The sequence below is a fragment of the Sapajus apella genome, unplaced genomic scaffold (assembly GCF_009761245.1).
Source record: "Sapajus apella isolate SASKATOON/1434 unplaced genomic scaffold, GSC_monkey_1.0 scaffold97, whole genome shotgun sequence".
NCBI classification, from domain to species: domain Eukaryota; kingdom Metazoa; phylum Chordata; class Mammalia; order Primates; family Cebidae; genus Sapajus; species Sapajus apella.
Window position 1 is genome coordinate 3,842,487 of NW_022437037.1, and position 18,132 is coordinate 3,860,618.

The 18,132-nt window shown below is 48.2% G+C and overlaps 1 protein-coding gene across 2 annotated transcripts in view; it reads left to right on the forward strand.

Moving 5' to 3' along the window:
- Window positions 1-70: 70 nt before the first annotated feature.
- The window catches only part of PTPA (protein phosphatase 2 phosphatase activator), a 37,107-nt gene continuing 19,045 nt past the window's right edge, over window positions 71-18,132 (forward strand). The window contains exons 1-3 of one of the 2 annotated variants that reach the window (XM_032257539.1): window positions 75-392; window positions 10,627-10,724; window positions 13,495-13,581. In XM_032257539.1, the coding sequence (XP_032113430.1) occupies window positions 362-392; window positions 10,627-10,724; window positions 13,495-13,581 (216 nt within the window). In that variant the 5' untranslated portion in view covers window positions 75-361. Of the gene's footprint in view, window positions 393-10,626; window positions 10,725-13,494; window positions 13,582-18,132 lie in introns of both variants that reach the window. The other variant, XM_032257540.1, reaches the window with a different exon arrangement.

Here is an 18,132-nt window from a genome sequence, read left to right on the forward strand (position 1 = left end):
CAATCATGGCGGCCACAGCGCCAGCCGTTTTGACCGCCGTTAGCGAGCAGGGTGTGTGGCGGCCGTTGGCGCGCATGCGCCCCGCGGGCCCCGCACTGACATGGCTGTCGCCCGGGTCCGCGCGACCGCCGCGCGTCGGCAGTTAATAGGCATGCTCCCTGAGCGCCCCGCACTGACATGGCGGCTGTCTTCGCTGGGGTGACTTTAACTCTCGGTTTTCGGTTATAGCCCGCCGGCGCTCACTTGTTTTCAGGAAGCTCGAAGTGTTTGGTGGAGCCAGGGAGAGGAAGGGTCGGTGGGTGCGGCGGTGAAAGGCGAGAGGGGACTGCCGGCATCTGGGCTGGCTCCTGGCCGGAGCAAGATGGCTGAGGGCGAGCGGCAGCCGCCGCCAGGTAAGGCCGGTGGGGCCGGGCCGGGGTGGGGTAGGATGGGGGCGGTGCCAGGTGTAGGGGGCTCAGGAGAGCGACAGTCAGGACACGGAGGAAGTGGAGGGGCAAAAGCTGGGGGAGCCCGAGGAGGAACAGAGTTGAATGGCCTTAGGGGAGAGGTGGGTGGTGGGGCGCCGCTGGGGCGGGAACCTGGGGTTGCAAAGGCGTGGTGATTGGGGCGCAGCTTTGGGTTTTGGGGGAGCCCGAGCTGCCCGAGTGCCCGGTGGGTAGCGCCAGAAGGGGCCCTTTTGCATCTCTGGGCAGCGCGTGCTGAAGTAAGCTGTTGACCTGGCGGGGAAGTTGCCTGGGAAGGAGGCGAGAGTAATTCCGGAGGCTGCCGTTGTTATTGGGCGCCCCATCCCCTGCGCCTGCCTCGCCCCAGTGCTCAGCCCCCGCGCCCTGCTCATCCCTCATCTACCTACTCTGGTTTCAGTGCCTGAGAATTTGTTGAGGGAAACTGCCCGTGGTGTCTAAACCCCTGATTTTAAAAGGCTGGCTTGTGAAGGAGGTTAGTCTTTCTGGCATCTCCTCCTGTAACTTTTGTTTACACTGTACCCTCTTTTTAGTTCATCTCAAATTACTGAGATGGAGGTGCTACGGAGACGCCCTTTCTGGAGAAGAAGGCTGTTTGACAACCTACCTTGAACTAAGGACTGGCCGTAGATAACTTTTACATTCCCGGCAGAGGGGTAAATAGGCTGGCTCACCAAACACAGCTAATGTTTTGAAAGCATTTGATATTCCTGGTATCCTGTCTCCAATTTTGTGGTCCTGGGAAGGTCTCAGGAGGGAGAAATTTTGAAAATCAGAAGAGGCATCCCCTCCATACTCCCCAAAAGAGATAAAGAGCTGGGCTCCGTTTCTTAGGACATTGAAAACCAGACATTTATTTTGTACAAAACCTCTGTGTGTGTGCCCTTAGAACGGGGTGTCCAATCTTGTGGCTTCCCTAAGCCACAATGGAAGAAGAATTGTCTTGGGTCACACTAACAATAGCTGATGAGCAAAAAAAAAAAAAAAAACCTCTCATAATTTTTTAAGAAAGTTTACAAATTTGTGTCTAGCTGCTTTCAAAGCTGTCCTGGGCTGAGGATTGGACAAGCTTGTCTTACAAGTTCTGGTAAGGGGGCTGGGCGAGGTGGCTCACACCTGTAATCCCAGCACTTTGAGAGGTGGAGGTGGGCGGATCATGAGGTCAAGAGATAGAGACCATCCTGGCCAGCATGGTGAAACCCTGTCTTTACTAAAAATACAAAAATTAGCTGGGCATGGTGGCATGTGCCTGTAGTTTCATCTGGGGGCCCTGGGGTGAGGCAGGAGAACTGCTTGAACCCGGGAGGCAGAGGTTGCAGTGAGCCAAGATTGCATCTGGTAATGACTCTGAGCACGGTGGCTCACACCTGTAATCAAAGCAATTTGGGAGGCTAAGGAGGGCGGCTCACTTGAGATCAGGAGTTCAAGACCAGCCTAGCCAACATGATGAAACGCTGTCTCTACTCAAAATACAAAAATTAGCCGGGCGTGGTGGCATGTGCTTGTAATCCCAGCTACTCAAGAGGCTAAGGCAGGAGAATCACTTGAACCTGCGAGGCAGAGGTTGCAGTGAGCCAAGATTGTGCCACTGCACTCCAGCCTGGGCAACAGAGCGAGACTCCATTTCAAATTAAAGTTCTGGTAGTGACATCAAGAGATAGGAGATATAAGGCAACCACAGTTATCAGTGAGATGAATGTGTCTCTGGAGATGAATGGGGGTGGGGAGTAGGGGGAGAGAGAACCTGTGCCCCGAAAGAGAGGAAGGCTCAGGGAGGTTTTCCATGGCTGCAAAGATCCAGGTCCCTGGACATGGTCCTCCTCCTCTTCTTCCTCTTCTTCTTCTTTCTTTTTTCTCCTCCTTTTTTTTTTTTGAGATGGAATCTCACTCTGTCACCCAGGCTGGCTCATTGCAACCTCCGCCTCCGGTGTTCATTCGATTCTCATACCTCAGCCTCCCGAGTTGCTGAGATTACAGTGCCTGCCACCATGCTGGGCTAATTTTTTGTGTTTTTAGTAGAGACAGGATTTGGCCATGTTGGCCAGGCTGGTCTTAAACTCCTGGCCTCAAGTGTTTCGCCCACCCCAGCCTCCCAAAGTGCTGGGATTACAGGCGTGAGCCACTGCACCTGGCCAAGAAGTTCCCCTTAACTCAATGTAGTGATGAAAACTGGATTTTGGAGTCACACAGATCTGGCTCTGCCTGGCAGGTCATAGCCTCTGTGAGTATCAGGTACCTCTCTCTCTTTTTTTTTTTTTTTTAGACGGAGTTTCGCTCTTGTTACCCAGGCTGGAGTGCAATGGCGCGATCTCGGCTCACCGCTACCTCCGCCTCCTGGGTTCAGGCAATTCTCCTGCCTCAGCCTCCCGAGTAGCTGGGATTACAGGCACGCACCACCATGCCCAGCTAATTTTTTTTTTTTTTTTGTATTTTTTTTAGTAGGGACGGGGTTTCACCATGTTGACCAGGATGGTCTCGATCTCTTGACCTTGTGATCCACCCGCCTCGGCCTCCCAAAGTGCTGGGATTACAGGCTTGAGCCACCGCGCCTGGCCTACCTCTCTCTTTTTTAAAATTTCTTTTTTTTCCCCAAGAAAAGAGCCTCAGTTATTTCTTAAAATGAGGCTAGTATACCCTCTTGTTGGAATGGTAGTATGTGCTCTATAAGAAGATGTGGGCAAAGCATAGGACGTGGTAGGCAGTAAGTAAATGCTGATTGCTTTCATCTTTTTCAAAGTTTCAGAATTGTGCAGGTTGGACATGTAGACCAGTATCAAATGGCTGATGATAATACCGTATGCTAGAGTCTTTGTTGGGGGGCTTAGGAAGGAACATTTCTAAAATTCTGGATGTTTCTTTTATACTGTGAGGTTGTTGGGAATCCAGTGTCTCTTGGAACCTTTGTCAGAGACATAATCTGAGGCCGGAGAGACTGTGGATGTGACCTGTTTTATCACAGCCCTGTCTTTGAAGTCTTGTTTCTTTGATTTGGGATTGTGTGTTCTGGCAACTTGTGTGTGTTTCATCAGTAATTTGTTACAGTGCTTCCCGGTAAGGTAGCCTTTTCCCAAACATGGACTGGCCTGAAGGCTTTCTTCCTGTGAAGTATCCTTGTGAAATAATGTCAGGAGGGCTCTCTCTTTTTTTTTAATTTTTTTATTTTTTGAGACAGAGTCTCACTCTGTCACCCAGGCTGGAGTGCAGTAGCGTGATCTTGGCTCACTGCAGCCTCCAAGGAGGGCTTTCCCTCTGCAGGGAATGGTTATCTCACGCTTACAAAAGGGCTGTAGGTTCCCAAAGATCATTTGCAAGTTGATTATATGGAATGTGGGACACATTTTCCCATAAAAGCAATGTGGTTGGGTTACTAGTCTGACCTACAAAGCTTTTTATTTGGCATCTTACTTGAAGTGCCAATTTACTAATAGCAGGGTCCTCAGTTTTGGGTTCTGGGAACAGAGCTTGCAGGACAGGTGGGAGGAGGAAGAGAGCTTCTGGTCTCTTTCTGTGGCCCAGGTTTGAATTAGGCAGAGATTTGTCTTTCTCTAAACTCAGATTCTCTGTCCATCTCCTTAGGTCTCCAAGTCCCCTGGCACTTTCCTTTTCTTCAGGACCTCTCCAGACAGGCTGTTTCTCCAGATGTTTCATGTTCAAGAAACTTCTTAGGTCTCTGTTCCTTTTTCTCCATGTAGCTGATGTCAGCTAGGTTTTAAGAGGAAGGCAGTGGGACAAATTTATAACGTGTCGTGAGTGACTGGTAGTCCTTTACTCTTCCGCGTCACTCTTTCACTTTGCTCTAGTGAGAGTTTGCATTTTTATTTATTTGTTAATTTATTTTTGAGATGGAATTTTGTCTTGTTGCCCAGGCTGGAGTGCAATGGCATGATTTCAGCTCACTGCAACTTCTGTCTCCCAGGTTCAAGTGATTCTCCTGCCTCAGCCTCCCGAGTAGTTGAGATTACGGGCATGTGCCACCACGTACGACTAATTTTGTATTTTTAGTAGAAACGGGGTTTCTCCATGTTGGTCAGGTTGGTCTCGAACTCCCAACCTCAGGTGATCCACCCACCTTGGCCTCCCAAAGTGCTGGGATTACAGGTGTGAGCCACTGCACCCGGCTGAGAGTTTGCATTTTTAAAGGAAATGCTTACTAATCTAACACTTCTCCAACTGTAAATTCAGGTCTACAACTCTGTATCCAAAACCCTCGGGGTCAGGTGTGTTTTTAAATGCAGAGTTTTTCATATCTCAGAAGACACCATCCCATAAGGAAAAAAATTATTTCAGCAAAATGTATAAATACCCTCAGTAAGTCAGATACACAAAGCCTGTACATGTCTTCCTATCAGTTTAGGTTTCATACCTAATGACCTTATGGTAAACTTGTGTATAAAAAAATTGGGTTTTCAGAGCTTTATGGATTTTGGGATTAAGAAGAAAGGATTGCTTTGTAAAAAAAAAAAAAAAAATGAAAAAGAAAAGAAGAAAGGATTGAGGGCTTGTATTTCTGGGTCACAGAGTGAAGGGAGTCCTGCAGTGTGGTGAAGAGAGTGTTGGCTAGCAAGGGCACTTCTAGGAAGCAGTTGGCTTTGGCATTAAGTTTGCCTCTAGGTCAGCATGGAACTTCTCTGGGTTTTCCTTTCCTATACCAACTGGGAAATAGAGAAACTCTTGCTTTTGTCTGATTACAAAGGTTCTATATGCTTTTTTCTGTTGCTGCTATTTATTTTTGAGATAGGGTCTTACTCTGTCACCCAGGCTGGAGTGCAGTGACATGATCATGATTCACTGTAGCCTCGACCTTCCAGACTCAAGTCATCCTCATGCCATAGCCTCCCTAGTAGCTGGGACTACAGTCACACATGCTACCATGCTGGGCTAATTTTATTTTATTTTATTTTTGAGGTGGAGTTTTGCTCTGTTGCCCAGGTTAGAGAGCAGTGGCACGATCTCGGCTTACTGCAACCTCTGTTTCCTGGGTTCAAGTGATTCTCCTGCCTCACCCTCCCGAGTAGCTGGGACTACAGGCATGCGCCACCATGCCTGGCTAATTTTTTTGTATTTTTAGTAGAGATGGGGTTTCACCATGTTGGCCAGGATAGTCTCGATCTCTTGACCTCATGATCTGCTCACCTGGGCCTCCCAAAGTGTTGGGATTACAGATGTGAGCCACCACATCCTGCCTTGTTTTTAGAAGTAATATGTGACTTAGAAGATGGAAGTCCTATATAAATCACATCCCCTAGAAATGACTATCAGTAACTTTGATATTTAATCTTTTACATTTTTGCAACACATATACAGTCATGCATCACTTAACAACAGGGACGAATTCTGATGAATGTGACATTAGGTGATTTCCTCATTGTGGGGACATCATAGAGTGTACTTGCACAAACCTAGATAGTATATATTTTAAAATTTATTAATATATATATATTTTTCATAGGAAAAACCAAATGTCCCAGCACTGTTACTGAACATCAGTCCTTTCCCCTACTTGATCTGCAGTGCCAACATCAAGTGCCACATACCAGGTTTCTATATACACTCCATTAAAATCTATGGGGCCATCATTGTAGGCTCAGTCTGTTGCTGACTGACTGAAACATTGTTATGTAGCCCATGACTATACTAATATGTGTATGTGTGATTTACGTTGGTGTGGATAGTTCCCGTTTCGTAAGAATGGGATTTTACTATATATTATAGTGCAGTTTTCTTTCTTCACTTTTTTTTTTTTTTTTTTTTTTAAATCTAGGCTGTGTTTCTTATGTCAGCAGTATAGATTTCATTCATTCATTATTTATTTTTTTGAGACAGCCTCATTCTGTTGCCCAGGCTGGAGTGGATGGCACACTGCAACCTCTGCCTCCTGGGTTCAAGCGATTATCCTGCCTCAGCCTCCTGAGTAGCTGGGATTACAGGTGTGTGCCACCATCCCGGCCAATTTTTTGTATTTTCAGTAGAGACAAGGTTTTGCCACATTGCCCAGGCTGGTCTGAACTCCTGAGCTCAGGCAATCTACCCGCCTAGGCCCCCTAAAGTGCCAAGATTATAGGTGTGAGCCACACCGTGCCTGGCCACATTCTTTATTTTTTTTTTTTTATTATTATTTTTTGAGACAGGCACTCACTCTATTGCCACGGTTAGAGTGCAATGCCATGATCATGGCTCATTGTGGCTTTGACCTCCTGGGCTCGGGTGATCCTCCTACCCCAGCCTCCTGAGTAGATGAGACCACAGGCATGTGCCACCACACCCAGCTAATTTTTTTTTTCCCTGAGATGGAGTCTCACTCTGTTCCCCAGGCTAGAGTACACTGGTACCATCTCAGCTCACTGCAACCTCTGCCTCCTGGGTTCAAGTGATTCTTGCGCCTCAGCCTCCAACTAGCTATAGGCACGCACCACCATGTTCGGCCAATTTTTTTTTTGTGACACGAGTCTGCTCTGTCACCTGGGCTAGAGTACAGTGATGAGGGCTCACTGCAACCTCTGCCTCCCGGGTTCAAGCCATTCTCCCTGCCTCAGCCTCCTGAGTAGATGGGATTACAGATGCCAGCTACCACGCCCAGCTAATTTTGTTATTTTTAGTAGAGACAGAGTTTTGCCATGTTGGCCAGGCTGGTCTTGAATTCCTGACCTCAGGTGATCTGCCTGCCTTGGCCTCCCAAAGTGCTGAGATAACAGGTGTGAGCCACCACGCCTGGCTAATTTTTAAATTATTTGTAGAGATGGGGGTCTCTCTGTGTTGCCTGGGCTGGTCTTGAACTCCTGGGCTCAAGTGATCCTCCCACCTGGGCCTCCCAAAGTTCTGGAATTACATGTGTAAGCCACTGTGCCTGGCCTAGATTTTATTCTTTGTATAAGCTATGAAAATATTTATTATGTGGGCATATTTTTTTTATTTTTTGAGACAGAGTCTTGCTGTGTTGCCCAGGCTGGAGTGCAGTGGTGTGATGTCTCCCAGGCTGGAGTGCAGTGGAACAATATCAGCTCATTGCAACCTCCACCTCCCTAGTTTAAGTGATTCTCCTGCCTCAGCCTCCCAAGTAGCTGGGATTATAGGTGTGTGCCATCATGCCTGGCTAATTTTTGTATTTTTTAGTAGAGATGGGGTTTCACCGTGTTGGCCAGGCTGGTCTGGAACTCCTGACCTCAAATGATCCACCTGCCTCGGCCTCCCAAAGTACTGGGATTACAGGTATGAGTCACAGTGCCTGGCCTGGGCATATCATTATTACCCATTGTCTTATCAACTGGTATTTGGGTTTTTTTTCCCCCTCAAGACGGAGTCTTGCTCTGTCGCCCGAGCTGGAATACAATGGTGTAATCTCGGTTAACTCCAACCTCTGCTTCCCGGGTTCAAGCACTTCTCTTGCCTCAGCCTCCCGAGTAGCTGAGATTACAGGCACCCACCACCATGCCTGGCTAATTTTTGTATTTTTAGTAGAGACGGGGTTTCAGCATGTTGGCCAGACTGGTCTTGAACTCCTGACATTGTGATCCTCCTGCCTTGTCCTCCCAGAGTTTTGGGATTATAGGCATGAGCCACCACAACGCCCAGCCTCTTTGGGTTATTTGTAATTAAAAAAAAATTTTTAAGACAGTGTTTTACTCTTGTTGCCTAGGCTGGAGTGTGATGGCACGATCTTGGCTCACTGCAACCTCTGCCTCCTGGGTTCAAGCACTTCTCTTGCCTTAGCCTCCCAAGTAGCTGGGATTACAGGCATGCACTCCATACCTGGCTAATTCTGTACTTTTAGGAGAGATGGGGTTTCACTATGTTGGTCAGGCTGGTCTCAAAATCCCGACCTCAGATATAATTCACCCACCTCAGCCTCCCGAAGTGCTGGGATTATAGGCACGAGCCACCACAGCCAGCCTAAAAAAATTTTTAAAAAAATGAGATGGAGGCCAGGCGTGGTGGCTCACGCCTGTAATCCCAGCACTTTGGGAGGCTGAGGCAGGTGGATCACGAGGTCAGGAGTTCAAGAACAGACTGGCCAACATGATGAAACCCTGTCTCTACTAAAAAATACAAAAATTAGCTGGGCATGATGGCTTGTGCCTGTGATCCCAGCTACTTGGGAGGCTGAGGTAGGAGAATTACTTGAACCAGGACCCAGGAGGCGGAAGTTGCAGTGAGCTGAGATCACGCCACTGCACTCCAGTTTGGGCTACAGAGCGAGGCTCCATCTCAAAAAAAAAAAAAAAAAAAAAAATAGCAGAGATGGGGTCTCGCTATGTTGCCCAGGTTGGTGTCAAAAAAATAGCAGAGATGGGGTCTCGCTATGTTGCCCAGGTTGGTGTCAAACTCCTGGGCTCAAGTTATCCTCCTGCCTGGGCCTCCCAAAAGTGCAAAAGTGCTGGGATTACAGGTGTGAGCCACTGTGTCCACCCTTTTTTCTTTTTTTTTTTTTGATGCATTAAGCACCTTTGTGTATCTTTTTGTCTGTTTCCGTGAACATATCTGAAGGATAGATTCCTATAAGTAGAACTGTTGACTCATTGTATATATCCAGTTTTTTAATTCAAAAGATGGTGCTGAGTTGCCCCCTTAGCAGGTCCTACCAACTAACCTTCCCACGCACAGAGTAGGAGTTTTTGTTTCCTCTTCTTGGAATCAATGTCAGATGTCTTTTTCTTTGCTTTTTTTTTTTTTTTTTTTTTTTTTTGAGACAGAGTCTTGCTCTGTCATCCAGGCTGGAGTGCAGTGGTGTGATCTCAGTTCACTGCATCCTCTGCTTCCTGGGCTCAGGTGATCCTCCTGCATCAGTCTCTCAAGCTGGGACTATAGGTGCACGGCAACCCTGGCCAGCTAATTTTTAATTTTTTTGTAAAGATGGGGTTTTGCCAAGTTGGCCAGGCTGGTCTTGAACCCCTAGCCTCGAGTGATCTGCCTGCTTCGGCCTCCCAAAACTGGGATTAGGTATGAGCTGCTATGACTAGTTGATGTTTTTAATTTGCCAACGTTATCCAGGAAGAGAAATCACATATAATTTACATGTCTATGCTTATTCAGGAGGTTGCCAGTTTATTCCAAATGTTTGTTGCAATTAGTGTTTTTTTTCTGTGAATTGCCTATGTATGTCTAAAACATCAACTTGGTTTTATTTTTCTAACCATCCTGCCCTGGTGGGGAGAAGGAAGGGAGGGTATGGTTATTGAAGGGATTGTCAGTATCGCCCTTCTCTTTCCTCCCCAGACTGAGGAAGGGCAGGCAGGAGGCTGGTGGGTTTAGCTTAACAAGGCATTACTGCATCCCGGAAGTATGGGTCTGGTTTATGCTAGGGCTCAGGTGTTGGAGTCCTGGTTTAAAAGTGAGAGAAGGCCGGGCGCGGTGGCTCAAGCCTGTAATCCCAGCACTTTGGGAGGCCGAGGCGGGTGGATCACGAGGTCAAGAGATCGAGACCATCCTGGTCAACATGGTAAAACCCCGTCTCTACTAAAACTACAAAAAATTAGCTGGGCATGGTGGCGCGTGCCTGTAATCCCAGCTACTCAGGAGGCTGAGGCAGGAGAATTGCCTGAACCCGGGAGGCGGAGGTTGCGGTGAGCCGAGATCGCGCCATTGCACTCCAGCCTGGGTAACATGAGTGAAACTCCGTCTCAAAAAAAAAAAAAAAAAAAAAAGTGAGAGAGAGGGCCGGGCATGGTGGCTCACGCCTGTAATCCAAGCACTTTGGAGGCCAAGGCAGGTGGATCACCTGAGGTTGGGAGTTCAAGACCAGCCTGACCAACATGGTGAAACCCCATCTTTATTAAAAAAAAAAAGAAAGTGAGAGAGAGGACAGGTGTAGTGGCTCACGCCTGTAATCCCAGTACTTTCGGAGGCTGAGGCAGATGGATCACCTGAGGTGGGGAGTTTGAGACCAGCCTGGCCAACATGGTGAAACCCCGTCTTTACTAAAAATGCAAAAATTAGCTGGGCTTGGTGATGCATGTCTGTAATCCCAATTACCCGGGAGGCTGAGGCAGGAGAATCACTTGAATCTGTGAGGTGGAGGTTGCAGTCAGCCAAAATCACGCTACTGTACTCCAGCCTGGGCAACAAGAGCAAAACTCCGTCTTAATTAAAAAAAAAAAAAAAAAAAAGAGCGTTTGTGTGTTGTAGGGGAGGATTCTATTTACCTATTTGCTTTTTCATTTTCTTTGTCAAGATTCTTTGGAGGAGGCCCCTCCAGCCACTCAGAACTTCATCATTCCAAAAAAGGAGATCCACACAGTTCCAGACATGGGCAAATGGAAGCGTTCTCAGGTACCAGTGGTGTCTGCACTTTTGGGTTGGAACTGCGGTGAGAAACTTGGGCTTTTCAAAGACAGTGGTTTTCCTGGCCTGACAGGCAGTGAGTTCCCGGCCCTTCTTGCTTTCGGAGCCTGAGTTTTCAGAAGCTAGGGAGCAAGGTGACAGGGGAGCTGGCTGTCTCTTCCCTTCAGAGGCAGTACTCAGACATGCTTTATCAGGAAGGTTGCTTTCTTTATCAGGCTGGCACCAGGGTAGCCCGAGAGCATTCCGCTCCTGGTTCTCATAAGCCGTTGCCCCTTATTAAGTGTTGCTGCATTGGCTGAACATGAGTTCGAAATGATGGAGTGAGTCACTTTGATTCTAGGCTGCAAGTAACAGCAAGTGTGGGCCAGTGCCTCAAGGGGAGAAGAGGCTATCTCATGGAAACTTCAGCTAGTGATGTGGCTAAGCCTGCAAATACCTAGGAGCTGGGACCCAGAGTACTGGGCACAGACTGGCTTTCTCTGCTGCTCAGCCCAAATGATGGGCAGGAGATAACCACTTGTACTCCTCAGGCTTCTGGTACAGTCTGTGGAAAGACAAACTGAGAAAAAGAAAGCCAATTTCAATTTCTCAGGGAAGGCCTCTGGGCCAGTTCTAGTCAGCCTTCTGCTCCCAGTCTGGCGAGCTGGGCTGGAGAGTATTGCTCATACAGAGGGCTGGGCACAGGGGTCCTCGCATGCCGGGCAGATTCTCCAGGAGACCCACACCCCACAGCTTCCATGCCTTGTGCTTGCTGGGACTTGGGGCCATCTAAGCCTGTCTGGTTCCTCTTTCACAAGCCTGCCCTCTAAGTGTTTGGAAATGCTTATCATGTCTTTTCTGAGTCTTCACTAGGATCAACAGTCCCTTCAGCCTAGGGGGAAGCTTGGTCCCTTCAGCCGCTTAAAGGACATGGTTGCAGTTCTTGTATCATCTTGATTTACAAGAACTTTGCTTTACCTCAGAATTCCTCAATGTCAGGACTATGGACATTTGGGGGCAGATAATTCTTCATCATAGGGGGTTGGCCTGTGCCACGTAGGAAATTTAGTAATATCTCTGGCCTCTACCCACTAGATGTTAGCAGCACACCTTTCCCCAGTTGTCACAACCAGCATTGTCTCCAGGTGTTGTCAGATCTTCTCTGGGCACCAGATTGTTGTAGTTGAGAACTGCTTCTTTGTCTAAATCCATGGGTTCTAGCGTAGCTGCCTTTGGGACAGGGGCTCAGACTTGCCCTGGCCTGGGAGAGTTGCTTTGGAGAGGCCTGGCCTGCTGGCAGTCATTCCGTGGCTGACAGGAGGATCCTGGTATAGGAATGCTTCCTTCTAGATAACAGGGCCTGTCTCAGGGCTTACTGTGGATACCTCGGCATCCATAAGGCTTGGATAAGGAGAAAGGAAGGAAATGAGAGGAAAAAGGGATGAAGAAGAAACAAAACCAAACAGGCGTCACTTGTTCCCAGCAACTGCCTCTCAGGGGCCTGCACCTCAGTGCTATTTTTTAAATTTTATTATTATTATTTATTTATTATTATTATTATTTTTTGAGATGGAGCCTCTCTCTGTAGCCCAGGCTGGAGTGCAGTGGCATGATCTCAGCTCACTGCAACCTCTGCCTCCCAGGTCCCAGTTCAAGCAATTCTACCTCAGCCTCGCAAGTAGCTGGGATTACAGGCACGAGCCACCATGCCCAGCTAATTTTTGTATTTTTTAGTAGAGATGGGGTTTCACCATGTTGGCCAGTTGGTCTTGAACTCCTGACCTCGTGATCCACCTGCCTCGGCCTCCCAAAGTGCTGGGATTACAGGCATGAGCCACGGCGCCAGCCTTTTATTTTTTTTCTTTACTTTTACTTTGTTGGGAGGGGGTCTCCCTCTTTTCCCCAGGCTGGAGTGCAGTGATAGGATCATAGTCACTACAGCCTTCATGTCCTGGGCTCAAGCTATCCTGCCACCTCAGCCACCTGAGTAGCTGGGACCACAGGCATATATCACCATGCCCGGGAAACTTTAATTTTTGTAGAGATGGGGTCTCACTATGTTGCCCAGGCTGGTCTCACCTAGGCTCAATTGATCCTCCTGCCTTGGCTTCCCAAAGTGCTGCGATCACAGACGTGAGCAATAGCGCCTGGTCCTCAGTGCGTTCTTATCCCTGTGTTGGGTGTAGCTTCAGCCCAGCAGGGAAGAGAGTGTCCACTTGGAAGCTGAGATGGGTGTTTGGGGAGATCTGTCTGTGGCAGGCATCTGCACTGCAGCTAGACAGCCTGGCCTGCCTGTGGCTGATTGCTGGGGGCGAGATCTTTGGTGGTACTCCTGGAACTCCTAGCCGTGGAGCATAATGGACAAGGATGTGCCCACTCAGCTTTGAAGTTAGGCTGGCTGGTCCTAGCTCCATGTCTAATGAGATCTTGCTCTTGGGAGACCTTGGGCAGATCACTTTTCTTGAAATTATGGTTTCCTTATCTGTAAAATGGTGACAGCAGTGTCTACCTCATAGACTGGCAGCAATAGTGAGTACTTGGTTCACTCTGGCTAGAGATGAGTGTGTTACTGTCTGTGGTCACCGGCTTGCCAGCTTTTCTGGAGGGTAGGGGTTGGGTATTTGTCCTTATCTTTCTACTTCTCCTGCTACTGGGCTGGGAGCCAGGAGCAGGAGAAGTAGAAAGCTAGAGCTTTTTGGTAACGTGGTAGAACTGGGGGCAGGTGGTGGTGGTGGGGCCTGCCACCCCTCTCCCCATCCCCATTCTCTCTGTTTGGTAGGCATATGCTGACTACATCGGGTTCATCCTTACCCTCAACGAAGGTGTGAAGGGGAAGAAGCTGACCTTCGAGTACAAAGTCTCCGAGGTAGGCCCAGGAGGAGCTGCTGCAGCAGCCTTTCCAAAAATAGCTCCAGTGTCCCGTGGGCTCAGTGCCCACCCTAGGGCCAGTGCAGAAAATAAGATTGCCTAAGTACGTGTGCACTTCACATTTTTGTGTCTATATTTCTAATTTTTAAAATCTGTGAATAGATGGATATTTATAAAATTGAGATCAAGGTAAATACGCTGTTTTATAGCTAGTATTTTTGGTAATGGTGTTTTAGATAACTTTTGAAATTAAAAAAGATTACAAAAAAGTAAACGTCCTCACTGGAGAGATCAGTAATAGACATGTGTATGAAATTAACAGTAGAGCTGGCCTCTCCGTCTTTTTCAACCCAGCTCCCAGGGCAGCCCCTACTGACAGCGCACATCCAGGAGATCAAGAGTGCTTCTCCTGCAGTGAGCTCTGCCTTCATTTATTTAATCATTTAATGTTTTTTGTTTATGTTTTTGGTTTTGCTTTTTTGAGACAGGGTCTCGCTTTGTTGCCAGGCTGGAATGCAATGGCGAGATCTTGGCTCACTGCAACCTCTGCATCCCAGTTTCAAGCAATTCTCTTGCCTCAGCCTCCTGAGTAGCTGGGATTACAGGCACACGCCACCACGTCCAGTTAATTTTTGTATTATTAGTAGAGATGGGGTTTCACCATGTTGGCCAGGATGGTCTTGATCTCTTGACCTTATGATCTACCCTCTTCAGCCTCTTAAGGTGTTGGGATTACAGGCGTGAGCCACCATGCCCGGCCTTTTTTTAAAAAAATACAGTGACAGGGTCTCATTATGTTGCTCAGGCTCGTCTCTCCTGGGCTCAAGTAATCCTCTTGCCTTGTTCTCCCCAAGTGCTGGGGTGACAAGTGTGAACCACCGAGCTCAGGCTCTCATTTATTTAAACAGCCCCTAACTTCAGACTTTTAGGTTGTCTCCCTGAACATTGCTCCTCGGAACATCCCTGCACATAGATCTCTGGGCCTTGTTTCTGAAGGATTCATTCTTAGATGTGGAAATGCTGAGTCAAAGGGCACATTCATTTTTTTGTGTTTGGGTTCACACGGCCTAGTGGGTGCTTTTTGGATGTTGTTTCAGAGATAGTTTTGTTTGTGTAGGGAGGGCAAGAGCTGCGGGGAGGCAGATACTGATGGGAAGGTGTGGCCTTACCGGCTATTTGCTGTTGCTAGATGCTGTCTCCCAGGGCTAGGACCTAGACATCCAGTAGCCTCTTGGGTTTGTGTCCCAGTTGGCCCAGAGCCACCTTGAGTCTCTTATCTCAGACATCAGGTCCTGAAGAGTCTCTCTCAGTACTTTGGCCCACCCAGCTCTCTGGCCACAGCCTTGGGCTTGTTGGGTAAGGTGTGGCTCTGCCCTGGCCCAGTTTCTCCACCTGCCCCAAGACTAACATTGCCTGCTTCGCCCTTATACCTGGTTACTGGTGGAGCTGCCTGTTCCTGGGCCTCTCTGGCTGCTGGGTGGCCTAGGTCCTGTTCTGTCCACTTCAGGAGAACCAGGCCTGTGCTTCTGGTAGATAGCCTTCCCTTGGGAGCCATGCCCATCAGTGGTTTTTTGGGTTCCTCTTGGGCTCACTCAGTGATCTGGGAATGAGGGTTTTGGTGCAGGATGGCTGGGGAAAGAGGGGCTTCCTCCTCGAGCCTGTGGTGAGGGATGCTCAGCTGTGCTCAGTGGGCCAGGAATGTCGTGGAGGAAGGCTAATTAAAGGGGAAGATTGTAATTACCCCAGCAAATCCTTAGCTGCCAAGTTCCCTAATTGCCCATGGCTTTGTTGGTAGCTGTCCACACCAGTCAGGTATTGTCTTTTTTTTTGAGATGAAGTCTCACCCTTGTCACCCAGGCTGGAGTGCAATGGCATGATCTCGGCTCACTGCAACCTCTGCCTCCCAGGCTCAAGTGATTCTCCTGCCTCAGCCTCCCGAATAGCTGGGATTACAAGTGCCTGCCACCACACCTGGCTACTTTTTGTATTTTTAATAGGGATAGGGTTTCACCATGTTGGCCAGGCTGGTCTCAAACCCCCTACCTCAGGTGATCCACCTGCCTTGGCCTCCCAAAGTGTTGGGATTACAGGCATGAACCATCATGCCTGGCCCAGGTATTGTCTTAGCTCAAGAGCCGTTCTTTGGCAGGATTGCAGTGTGGTTACACATTTGGGTTCTGGAATTAGGCTGGCTAGTTTAATCACTTGTGAACCAGTGACCTTGTCATTTTTGACCCTCCGTTTCCTCATCTGTAGAATGGTAAGAGTTAGCAGACCTACTCATGGCCCCTTGGGGAAGATTCACTGAGATTCCACAAGTAGCGTTTTCTTTTGCATAGTGCCTAACAGATACTAAATAAATACTTTTATTATTAGCTATTGTTACCATTGGGCATTAGTCAGTTCTAATTTTCAATAGTGTTGTTGCATAGAAAGCTAGCTCTTGGCTGGGCACGGTGGCTCACTCCTGTAATCCCAGCACTTTGGGAGGTTAAGGCTGGTAAATCATGTGGTCAGGAGTTCGAGACCAGCTTGGCCAACATGGTGAAACCCTGTCTCTACTAAAAATACAAGAAAATAGCTGGGTGTGATGGTAGGTGCCTGTAATCCCACCTACTTGCCAGGCTGAGGCAGGAGAATCGCTTGAACGTGGGAGGCAGAGGTTGCTGTGAGCTGAGATTACGCCACTGCACTGCAGCCCGGGCAAGAGTGTTAGACTCCATCTGGGGGAAAAAAAAAAAGTCTAGCTTATTTTTATTTATTTATTTAATTTTTTGAGATGGAGTTTTGCTCTTTTTGCTCTTATTGCCCAGGCTGGAGTGCAATGGTGTGATCTCGGCTCACCACAACCTCCGCCTCCCGGGTTCAAGCGACACTTCTGCCTCAGCCTCCTGAGCTCCCGAGTAGCTGGGATTACAGGCATGTGCCACTACGCCAGGCTAATTTTGTATTGTTAGTAGAGATAGGGTTTCACCATGTTGGTCAGGCTGGTCTCGAACTCCCAAACTTGGGTGATCTGCCCGCCTTGGCCTCCCAAAGTGTTGAAATTATAGGTGTGAGCCACTGTGCCCGGCCAGCTAGCTCTTATATTAAATGATGCCTTTCCTCCTCTTATGGGTGTTAAGATTTTCCATTTTTGCAAATTAAATGTGATAGGTTTATTTTTGTTGCTGTTCTGTTTGCTTTTTTTAAACGTACAAGGTGGCTAAATTAAAAAATGGCCAGTGAAATTTTAGGGAAGATTTTACTGGTCCCTGAAATCCAGAAAGGAAGCACTGACCTAGGGAGAATGAGAAAGCTGGAGTTGTTCTTTGTGCCTCAGAGGGGTTCCATCCACAGTTCCCTTTCTTCCAGCCCTTCTCTCCCAGCACACCACACAATAGAGGCAGCCCCTACGTTCAAAAAGCCCTCTCCAGAAGAGGAGCTGGGAGCCTTTGAATTATTCATTGGCCCAGTTGAGCTAGCAGCTGGGCCCTGGCTCCTGTGACCCTCGCCTTCTCTCTCCCCTTCAGTGCGTTGCCTATGACTGAGATCCCTAGGGAATCTGGGGCTGACTGGTGCTTTCTGGGGCCAAAATGACTGTGCCATCCATTGTAAGCCCCTGTTGCTGCATGGGTCAGGTCTAGCCTGTGCTTATCAGCCATTCCTGGTTCTTCACAAAGCTAGGCTCTGGCAGCGCTCTCACATTTCAGCAAGGCAGCTTTATGCCATCCTGTCCCTCTGCCTTAACCAGGTGTAAAGGGAAATTTCTCCTCTTACAGGCTACTTTTCCTGTCCTCCCGTGCTTCAAGCCTAAATAAAAGGGAGATGAGAGAGAGCAGCACTCAGGGCTGGTTTCACATGTGCAGCTGGGGGCACAGCCAGCCTGTTTCATTAGCTTAAGCCTGCCTCTCCCCAAGTACATACATAGCTCTTGGCTGAGTCTTTCACATGGCAGCCCTGGTCTGCCTTGCCCTCCCAGGTGCACCTTCTCATGTGGGCATCACCGTGCTGGTTCCTACCCAGTGCCAGGATTTTCTGTAAGTTTCTTCGTATACCATTTGTTTCCATAGACACAGTCAAGATCCACTTCCTGGCAGGGACTCTCTTCCCAGGACTGACTGACTGCAGGTAGCCTCTGCATTGTGTTTTCCACCAGCCCTACTGCTGGCCTGTTCTACAAGCTATACCTGGAAGGAGCACCTTCTAGCTGACCTTTGGTTTGGATAGACAGCCACACCTATTTCTTCATTGAGTAACATTTTATATGCCAATGCTGCCCACACCTCTGACTCTGATTCTACTTCTGGGTCCCTGTCTTCTGTGGGAAAGGTGTGGGGGGCATGGGATCTCAAACCCTGTTGCCCTACAAGCATTGCACATGATGACCTGGCATTTCCACAAAGATTTGAGTTGCAAGCTGATTTACCATTGCATTGTGTGTGAAATAGGTAGTGAAACAGGTAGAAATAATCCAAACATTTAACAGTGAGGAATTAAATAAATTATAATGCAGTGGCACGAAGAAATGTTATACATTTAGTAAAGGTTATCATAAGATTATGTTTAT